Raw genomic sequence first — 10,840 nt, 5'->3', positions numbered from 1 at the left:
AATAAATAAGTACAGTATCTAGTAATATAAAAATTACTATTGGCTCTAGAGGAGCTTATGATGAAAAGAGATGCATAAGAAAAAGATGGCAGAACTATAAATGAGTGGTAAACATGAAGTTTACTGATATATAGCCATCTCCAATAATGTTATCGACATTATTGTGAAATGTTGAAAAACCAGAAGTTTTTCACATATAGCATGTCAAGAAAATAAAGTAAACCATCATGGATGATGAATCATCAAACAAGTTCACTATATGTGATTTCTTTAAGCAGACCCCTAATTAGGATCTCACTCTAAAGGATTTGAAACATAATTCACCCCAAATGGGAAAACTGAATATGTTATTGGTTCTAGAGTGGGATTCAGTACGAGATTTTAGACATTGAGTGTCATCATCTCGAGGGAGAGAATTAAAGAATCCTAATGAGTGGAACATTGAGAAAATTATGTTCGCCACTCGAAAAAGAACTTGATAAAGTAAATTCAAGTAAGATGATCCCCTGATCCGGTGTAAACATGCAGTTGTGCATGTAATAAAGACATATACAATCCAGAGGGATAAAGTATATGGATACTTAGAAATATGCTCGCAAGTTTGCTAGAAGCATATGATAAGCTGATGGAATGAGATATGTGAAATGGATTACAATGAAAAGTAGGATAATCCATTTACAAAATGCCTGCCAGACATTTTGATGAAATAATGATATCTCATATTCCAGTCGAAAATGCTCCAATAAGAAAATGTGTCCTAAACGGACGATATATGAGTCTATAGCACGCTAGAGACGTGATAGACCATTTTGGTTCCAAAGAGTCCTCGAAAAGGAGCAAAAATATGAATAGAGGATGAATCTTGTGAAGAGACCGTTGATATGGTTAATATTACAGTCAGGTACCTGGGTAAATCATTAATGATGATAAAGAGATCTCGATTAACCATATCAGTACGGATAAAAAGATGGAACCAAAGAGAAAATAGATTGTCGACAATAATATGAAAAAGCACTATATAAATAAGGATTATGAATCTACCTCTATGTATGAGGGTAGAGGGAATTGATTGGCCATCAATTCGATATAAAGCTTGTTAGAAAAACGAGAAATGTTTGGACCAAAAGTCCAAGGTATATATTTCTCCAGAGAATGAAATGAAAGATGACCTTGAGGTATGAAAAACAGCTTGTTCCAAGGTCACTGGAGAAAATTTAAAATAGATGCAATATATTGATATGTCTGGCACGACAAAAATGACTTGAGTTGCATCATGATATTTAGAAGTCCCTCTAGAGTTAAAGATGCTCTCGGGAATGTATCGAACTCTGGAAGGGTTAGAACAAGCTGTATATATGGTATCTTGAACCGGTAACTGGTGATATGTTTACGGCACGATTTGTCGATTTCCATTTTAATGAGGATGAATTTCTAGCGTTAGGGGGAGAAATTTGAGAAATTCCTAAAGAGATTACATGGTGTACATAGTCGTTGTTACACCTTGACTCCCCTATGAATTAATGAGAGCTGGAAATTCAGAAAATTGTGCATTTGCATAATTTGGCAAACCAGTTACCAAATGTGTTCACAGATACGACATGATATACCCGCTGAAAATGTTCCATCAAGAGTTGATGTTCCTAAAGAACAAAGTGATGGTAACAAAATAAATGAACCTAAGGTTCAGTTAAAGAGGGGGAGACTAGCGGGTTCTAAAGATAAAAACCCCCGAAAGAAAAAAAAAATTGTTGAGCAAAGCAGAAAGGTTCCAGAAGAACCTGATATTGAAAGATGTCTGAAAGAAGGAATAAGTGGAAAGGTTTCAGAAGAACCTGATACTGAAAAATGTCTGAAAGAAGGCATATATGAAAAGGTTCAAGATGAACCAAATAAAGATGATCTAGATGACGAAAAGAGAACAGAAAAGTATGAGATTTCCATCAACTACGCCTTTGATGAAACGTAATAGATAAAGCGACTGCTTTGAGTACTCCAATGGCAAATAGATCTCTCGATGTTGAAAGAGATGTTTAAAAGATCCTGGTAAGATCTTATACAAATAAGTACTTTGGAGATGCTAATGGTAATAAAGCATATGTGAGCTTATATATCTTGTGAGTTTTTTTTGATGAAATATACTTTCAGACACTAATGTCTTTGCAAGATACAACTCATTTCCTATTCATGGAAATTAGAATGGCGTCTAGAATATATCTGTTCCCTCCAAGGTACAGTTGATTTAGAGAATGTATTGTAGAAAACCCGAGTTTGGTATGGTTGGTTTTGCAGATGCATGATACTTATCAGATCCTCATAAGGCTCGATCGCAAACCGGCTATGTTTTTACAGTTGGTGGTACCGCGATCTCTTGGCGGTCCCAGAAATAAACATTGATTGCGACATCTTCGAATCATGCAGAAACTATTGCGTTTCACGAAGCATGTCGAGAATGTGTGTGGTTTAGGTCAATGAGTCAACACATATAAGAATCAAGCGGAATAGTCAACGAGAAAGAGCCGACGAAAATATTTGAAGACAATTCGGCTTGTGTTGCTCAACTCAAGGAAGGCTACATTAAGAGCGACAGAACAAAGCATATCACTCCAAAATTTTTCTCGTACATAAGGGAGCTCGAGAAAAATAAAGAGGTAGACATCGAGTATGTACGGCCATGCGACAATCCGGCTGACTTGTTCACAAAAGCTCTTCCGACTAAAACATTCTGAAAACAAGTTTATGGTATCGGAATGTGGCATTTGCGTGACCTGTGACGAGAAAGCTAGTTCTACTATTTTCAGGGGGAGATTACGGCAGTGTACTCTTTTTTCTTTGTCATGGTTTTTGTCCCAATGGTTTTTTCGTGACTAGGTTTTTAACAAAGCACTACGTAATGTTATATGGATAATCACGAGGGAGTCTTATGAGATAAGTTAAGTTTGGATAATGGTTATCCACTAGACATGTTATCTTATTAACTAAATAAATATCTGAACATTAGCCGACCTTACCTCCCTATATATATTGTTCGTTTGTGTACAAGAAAATTAATGAAAGAGTTCAGCTCTTACTCTCTTCCTCTCGTCACTTTTGATCACATACAATAAAGTTTATTAATACACAACAGATGTAGCTTTTACATTGACAAAGAACCACTATAAATCCAATGTACGTAGCTCTTACATTGATAATGAACCACAATAAGTATGTCATTTCTGTTGTTTAAGAAAATTGGATCTGAGGTTCAAATCCTTATAACCGGAGGATAAATGCGAGTAGAAACAATCTCTCCGCCGGTGGGAGATAACATGTGGGTATAAGCTCTAATCACTGAGGGAAGTGCTAATTTTATTCTTTAAAATTATAATTAATTACCTGTTATGAAATAACTTATAATTTATAGTATCGGTAAATTTAAATAAGAGTAGAATTCAATACCCGTAGGAAGCAAATAACACTTAATATGAGAGAAAAAGTTTATTATAAGGAAGAAGAAGAAGATGTAATTGTGTACAAAAGAGTGAGATGAGTGATGGTATTTATAGTGAGCAACAATACATAAAATATCAAAGATGGTGCTTGATTTGGTAAATGAGTGGGTGATCATAGTGCTTGATGAGTAGATGATCATAGTGCTTGATGAGTAGATGATCATAGTGCTTGATGAGTAGATGATCATAGTGCTTGAGTTGGTAAAGGAGTGGAGGATCATTTCAAAGTTTATCTCATAACAAGGAGCGGAATATTTACGAAATTGCTCTAGAGATTAGTTTTTGGGTTTTGTGAATAAAAGCGTGAAAATGTAACCACAGTAGTTAGGAAACAAAGAGTAGTTAAAGAAAAGTGTCCTTAGTGAAAAGTGTCTTAAAATGAAATAAATAAGATGAAATGTGACTTATAGTATAAATGTTTTTTGAAAATATTTGAATTCAAGAAACATTTGAATCGATTAAATTTTATTAATAGAAAGTTATTGGAAACTGTATAATAAAATAAAAAATAAATTAAATTATAAATATTTATTAAATTTTTAATAAGGAAAATCTAACTTTTCGAGAGAACAGAGGGAGTATGTTTCGTTTGGAACTAGTCAGTACAAAGGTTTCGATTGAATGGTGACAAGGAAAACAATTTATAATCTGTAATGCGGAATGATGATATTATATATCAATTTTTCACACTCATATTTGGACATTATCATCACCTAAATTACCTCAAAACAATTCATTTATTGTCACATGTTACTAGCGAAATGTATTCATAGTTCTGTTTTGTGTAACGCCGCTTCGCTTTCAATTTTTCCGATGATTCATCTCAGTGTGTGTCAGTCCCAGAGAGAGGGAGTTTTCTCTGCATCTTTTTCGTATTATAACTAATATTATCGAACGATAGATAGTTAATCTAATTATTTAACGGTGTATAAATACGCCACGTACTATAAATTCACCGAGTGAGTAAAAAGGAAAAAGCGACGCAGAAAAACGGAAATGTAATGAAGGTTGGAGTGAGTGATCTAAAGACTCGATCCGTAGTTCTTGCTTGCATCGTACATAGCTATGGAACCGGTTCTTGAACCAGCACCGTCCGTGAACTCAAACCCGTCGCCTATACCGCCTCCGATTAACTCTGTGCCCCCTTTCTTGAGCAAAACCTACGACATGGTTGATGATCTTTCCACCAATGAGGTCGTTTCTTGGAGCAGCGGGAACAACAGCTTCGTCGTCTGGGACGTGCCCGAGTTCTCGAAGGTGTTCTTGCCTAAGTACTTCAAGCACAACAATTTCTCCAGCTTCGTCAGACAGTTAAATACATATGTAAGTAAGCATCACTCTTTCTTGTAACTTCAAAAAAAAAAAAAAATCAGATTGATCATTGAAGTGTTGAACTTTCAGGGACTTAGTCCTAGTTCAGTCTCATTCTTTTCCTTTTCTGTTAGAAAGTGTTGAACTATGGTGTTTACACTGTTTATTTGAGAAAATTGAGGTAGTAAGTAAGGCATCAAAGTTGGGTAAGGTAATTACAATGATGTTCTGTATCTGATGGGAGTTTAATTGTTGTCTTTTAATGGGTTCTTGCAGCTTATGAGACTCTGGTGTAGTCAGTAGAACTATGCAGTTAATAGTCTGTCTATTCTTAAACTATATAGATTAGCAATTGTGGTTTAATGGCTAGATCCATGCCTGTCTTGGATTTTTTTGAAACCTTGTCAAGTCAATACTTTTACTCACCAAAAGATTCCACAGAACTTTGCAGGGTCGCTTTAACATATCCTCAGATATGGGTGAAGCTTGGTTTCTTCCTTGTAACTCTAAATCACAAAACAGAATGTCCTATCAGTTGTCTGAACATTAGCTTTGCTTTCGCTTGTATATGTCAGTCCAGGTACATGTTGATAAACTAAGAAGCTATTAACTTTTTTTATCCCATGGTGGAGAAGTCGTTTACTTCCCAGAATGATGCTTTAACCAGAAATTTCAAATACTCTGCAACAGTTTGTGGCTCTTGTACAATTACTCTATGTTGGCTTTCGTCTTCCATAAAACTCAATTTAACTTTTATTTTTGTTGATCTTTAGAGGCCATCTTGTTGAATTATTGTGTCCAGGGATTCAGAAAAGTTGATCCAGATCGATGGGAATTTGCAAACGAGGGATTCTTAAGAGACCAAAAACAACTACTAAAGGGCATTACAAGGAGGAAATCTTCGCACGTGCAGCAGCAGAATCAGCAACAAACTCAAGTTGAGAACTCATCTCTTGCTCCTTGTGTCGAGGTAGGGAAGTGTGGAATAGCAGAAGAAGAAGTGGAAAGACTCGAGAGGGATAAGAACGTTCTTATGCAGGAACTTGTCAGGTTAAGGCATCAACAGCAGGCCACCGAACACCAGCTGAAGGATGCGGTTCAGAAAGTTCAGGCGATGGAGCAGAGGCAACAGCAAATGATGTCGTTTTTGGCCAAGGTTGTTCAGAGTCCAGGCTTCTTAAACCAGTTAGTAGCACAACAGAGTAGTAATGATGGTGACAGACAGATTCAGGGTAGCAGCAACAAAAAGAGGAGACTTCCTGGGGAGGAGGCTAATGATGTTGACCGTCAGATTGTTAAGTATCAGCCATCGATAAACGAAGCAGCACAGACTATGCTTCGACAGTTCTTGAATATGAGTAGCTCAAATGAGTGTGAATCGGTTTCAAACTCTCTGAACTCCTCGAATACAGTATCTGGAGTAACACTGCCCGAGGTTTCACCCGACTCGGCTTATTCAGCAACGAACCAAGTACCTGAGGCAGGTTTGGCTCATCATCCTCAAGCTGGTCTGGTTCAGCCAAACTTAGGTCCAAGTCCAGCTGCAGCTTCTTGGAGCCCTGAATCTGAATGCAAGACAGGTAATGGAGAATGTTTGGATCCAATAATGGCTGCTTTAGGGGGGTCGCTGGAGATGGAAGGCGATGCAGTTTCTCCTAAAGGTGAGGGAGAGATGAAAGAGTTACTTGTCTCTCAGCTGCCTGGAGTCCAAGACCCATTCTGGGAACAGTTTTTTGCTGATGAAGCCCCAGTGAGTGGAGACGCAGAAGAGACCATATCAGGGTCTGTGGAGAATAATGACTTGGCAATGGAGCAAGAACTGAGCGAGTGGACTAGGGATCAACAACAAGTGAACCATATCACTGAACAAATGGGGTTTCTTTCTTCGGAAACACATGGAGGTAAGAATGAAAAGCATCTTCTCTGCATCGATGTTCTGTCTTGAGAGATCATTTGTTTCTCGTTTTCAGGAGAGGCTGTTAAGGGGATATGAACGAAGGAGGAGGAGGAAATATATATCATACACTTTTGACTTTGGCATGTTGTGAATAGCCTTTTAGAGATGACTTTGTGTGTTGTTTTTGTTACATGTTGCTTTGTGCTAGAACGCCCTTCTTCATGTTCAATTATCATACCACTATGATAATCTTTGGTCACTGACCGACTCGAGCAGAAAACTAATAGACATTAACCATACATGTTCGTATCTTTTGCTATAAAGATCATTAAGATGGATTAATATATAAAACATTCACACGATGAGAAGTCAAGGTTCAGTTCGATTGCATGGGAAGGAAAAGAATCTGTACCAATAAGTATATATCTTCAATGGGTAATTTGTATAGTTTCCTCGACTCTTCTTCGGTTGATGCTTGGAGCTTGGTGCTCAGACCAGGACAACGATGATGACAATGAGTATAACAATCCCAAATATGAGAATAAGAAGGCATGTCTGCAACAAAAGTAAAACATATATATGAAACTTATCTTTAGCTGCTAAAATAGGAATCACATAATTAAAAAAGTTGAGAGAAGTCTCTCGTAGTACCAAGGATGAGTTTGCTCTTTGAGTTTTAGATGCTTTTCTGAGTTGTGCAGTGGCTTGCGAGGTTGCAGCATGTGAGTTATCAATGTTGGAGCTGATGTCATCTGCCAAATAGACATTATAAAGTTTCTTAGATTCTAAGTCGTAAAGGAGACGTGGCAATTTACGATTTATGGTGGTTGGGTTTACTTACCGATCATAACTCCTTGATCGTTCACTAAAACAGCTAGATCATTGAAGATTTCATTCACTTCACCAATCTGTTCTTGAATTTCTCTGATTCCGTGCTCTCTTTCCTCAATAATTGCTTCATTGAATGTTATCTCGTTATCTAAAAACACCACTTCTTGCCTGGAATGAGTATAATTCAAAGTTAAATAGCATGTCGCTGCAAGATATGAGGTAACACAGCATGCCCAAACTGAAAAGATGGATTTAAAATGGGTTTATGGCCATATCCAGCCGACCAATAAATAATAAACAGGATATAAGGCGGCTCGGCCGACCAATAAATAAATTAAATTACTAGTAAATAATATAGGCGGTATTCCGGCCATTATAACATGATATAAATAATAGTAGAGGCGGTATACCGACCATTATAACAGGGTATAAATTATACAAATAAATTTTACCAAATCGCAGAGTGATCGTGCTGATAATGTGTTATGAAATAACTTATAATTTATAGTATCGGGAAATTTAAATAAGAGTAGAATTCAATACCCGTAGGAAGCAAATAACACTTAATATGAGAGAAAAAGTTTATTATAAGGAAGAAGAAGAAGATGTAATTGTGTTCAAAAGAGTGAGATGAGTGATGGTATTTATAGTGAGCAACAATACATAAAATATCAAAGATGGTGTTTGATTTGGTAAATGAATGGATGATCATAGTGCTTGATGAGTAGATGATCATTTCAAAGTTTATCTCGTAACATTACCATATTTTTGCTAGTTACGTATGTTTTAGTGCGCTACTTCGCGGACGATGTGCAACTTTGCCTCTCTTATAGGCATACTTAGCTAGTTTTTTTCTAAATTCTTTCAGAAACAAACCTTTTCTGGGAGATCACTTTTGAGAAATACTCATAGTAATGAAAACTAAAATTTTAAAGTTTAGTACTCTATTCGAGTGATGATAAACAAAAAGTTGATGTCATGTGGATTTAAAGCTAGGATCGGAATCGAATGCGTATCATGCATGGATGATCTTTTTAGCCATTTCACTCGTTTTAATTTTAAATAACAAATATCAAATAAGAAGAGCACTAGATCTTGCGTTGTCTACATACGCATCAACGATAATGAGACATGTCGGTATGTGCGTCTCACGCACACAACTTTATCTTTTTCACGTGCTTGCATGTTATCTGTGTTACATTAATTTGAAAGTTTACCCGAAAAAGATCAAACTGGTTATTTGCTGTTGGGATCAAAAACGGTTACGACGGAATTACCATCCGAAAATCCTCGGAAATCGTATTTCCGAAAGAGATAGTAAAAAAAAAGATGTAACTTTCGTAAAATATAACTAAACACGAAGTTTTTACGAAGAAGTATCCTTGAAGATTCAAACCAAACTAACCAAGCTCGACCGTTGCGTAATTACCACGCATACACGCTGTCCGGTCGCTGCGTAGCAACCAAGTCCGAGCCAAAGCTCGGTCGCACATACCTTTCTGTTGAGACTTCGTCTCTGAATAGCAGAAAAATCAAATACAAAACTCGAAAATAATTTGGTATCAGAGCATCCATCACAAAAATATAAAAAATTAGAAGAATCAATCCAAGAAGAAGCAACAATCGAAAAGAATCAACCATCTTTGAAGAAGTTCAATCAGTTACCCCCTGCGAAAAAATAATTTGGTATCAGAGCCAGATCATCAACTAAATGACAGGTACGAACTATGAAATTCATATAGATAAACACTACATAATTATCAATAAGGTTTATCCTAAGAAAATTCAACTTTAAATCTTAGCTACTTTGAGTATTTCTATCAACTTATGGCCCTCGAAACCCTTGATAACCAATCAATGGAAGTAATAAAAAATATTGATAATGAAAAAAGTTTCTTTCAAGATATATTGATCGATAGATCTCTAATTGAAAAAGAGAACTTTGATATATCAGAAAAAACTAATTTTAAAAATAAAAATAATCCTTTTGCAAAAATATTTGGGAAAAATAATATTTTTTATAGAATTATGATGGGAGAAGTACCTATCCCAATAAATGAGGCAGCTGGTACAGTCGCCTTATCATTGATCAACAAAGAACAAATAAATGAACGATTAAAGAAGATTAAAGATTCCAAAATTAAATCCTCAATAAAATATATAAATATAAATACTATTCAAATAATAATAAAAGGATTATTTCGAGAAAGCATAGATACCCCTATGGATCTTGAATTAATCGATGATAGAATAAATGATGATCAAGATAAAATAATAGCCTCTGGAGCATGCAATCTAAAATTTGGAAAATTAAAATTTGATGTTACTCTCCAAACAACTTTATCTTTATTAGACAGCGATCTTGATAAATCCATGCTAGTAAATTATGATTTCAAAAGGATTGATTTATTCAAAGAAGGAAACCACCCGTTTTCAATATCATATAAAATAAACTACGCGCTAAGTAATTCATCTCATAGTGTAAGTTATAATGCCAATTCTGAAGGGATACATATTGACAACTTATTTAGTCCAATTATTAAACTAGAAAAACCAAATCAGGCGATAACTAAAAGAGACAAAAGATTGATTGAACGGAGACCATCTGTTTCGAAACCAAGAAACTCGAATGAAAGATTTATTGAACCAAGCACGAGTGCAACAAGAGTAAGTAATAATCATCGAGAAAAAGAATTAGAAACAATAAATATCAAACTAAATAGATTAGAAAATTCCCTTGCAGACTTAGATAATAGACTCTAATAAAAATTAGACAAAAAATGCAAAAGTCTCAAATAAAAAAGGCAAAAGATAAAGAAAAATCTAAAGAAGTCACAGACAAAAGAAGCAAATATTTTGCTGAAATATGTAAAATCATAAATAAAAATAATAGAAGAGCAACCAATTTCAACAAAATGGAAAAAGATATAATTAATATTAATTTAAGCAAAATCAAAATAATAGAGGGAATATCAAAAGCTATGAAAATGGATAAAATCATGGAACAAACTGTAGAACACCATCCAGAATTATATTCTATACCAGGAATACCATATAAAGAAAGAATTATACCAATACAAAGAAACATGGCAGAAAATACTGAATATAATTTAGGTGCAAACATAAAAGAAGAACAAAAGGTTAGTCATTCACTACGAATCATATGTGGAGTTTTAAATAATCATACCGAAATGTTAAGTAACATATCAATAAACCAAATTAAGATACAAGAAAGTCTTGATGATATAAAAAATGAAATAAAAATCTTAGATGAACTTGATAGATTACAAGAATTAGATGATTTATTAAAAAT

At 35.2% G+C, this 10,840-nt stretch overlaps 2 protein-coding genes across 4 annotated transcripts; one reads left to right on the top strand and one right to left on the bottom strand.

Annotated features, from left to right (window-relative positions):
• Positions 1–4,184: 4,184 nt before the first annotated feature.
• LOC106320584 (heat stress transcription factor A-1b-like) lies at positions 4,185–6,955 on the top strand. 3 transcript variants are annotated; one of them, XM_013758967.1, is made up of 3 exons: positions 4,199–4,811; positions 5,602–6,700; positions 6,770–6,955. In XM_013758967.1, exons 1-3 carry the CDS (start codon positions 4,554–4,556, stop codon positions 6,790–6,792), a joined length of 1,380 nt encoding a protein of 459 aa, XP_013614421.1. In that variant the 5' UTR covers positions 4,199–4,553; the 3' UTR covers positions 6,793–6,955. The 3 variants fall into 3 exon arrangements, with proteins under 3 accessions (XP_013614420.1, XP_013614421.1, XP_013614422.1); XM_013758968.1 differs by adding an exon at positions 5,241–5,379 and having other exon boundaries at positions 4,642–4,811; positions 5,602–6,955; XM_013758966.1 differs by having other exon boundaries at positions 4,185–4,811; positions 5,602–6,955.
• A 52-nt stretch (positions 6,956–7,007) lies between these two features.
• Positions 7,008–7,784, bottom strand: LOC106320586 (syntaxin-21-like; the record flags this gene model as incomplete). Its single annotated transcript, XM_013758970.1, has 3 exons — positions 7,008–7,251; positions 7,348–7,448; positions 7,538–7,784. Coding segments are annotated over 3 exons (414 nt in total), but the record flags the coding sequence as incomplete, so codon positions are not given.
• Positions 7,785–10,840: the final 3,056 nt, after the last annotated feature.

The sequence above is a fragment of the Brassica oleracea genome, unplaced genomic scaffold, assembly GCF_000695525.1.
Source record: "Brassica oleracea var. oleracea cultivar TO1000 unplaced genomic scaffold, BOL UnpScaffold00967, whole genome shotgun sequence".
Taxonomy (NCBI): domain Eukaryota; kingdom Viridiplantae; phylum Streptophyta; class Magnoliopsida; order Brassicales; family Brassicaceae; genus Brassica; species Brassica oleracea.
Note: the sequence above shows the minus strand (reverse complement) of the source record. Positions and strands in the feature narration are given on the sequence as shown.

Bases quoted from the DNA above. Each gene is read 5' to 3' on its own strand.
- LOC106320584 (XM_013758966.1), top strand. From the start codon at position 4,554: ATGGAACCGGTTCTTGAACCAGCACCGTCCGTGAACTCAAACCCGTCG. The intron at 4,812-5,601 runs GTAAGTAAGCAT...TATTGTGTCCAG, and splicing joins TCAGACAGTTAAATACATAT to GGATTCAGAAAAGTTGATCC.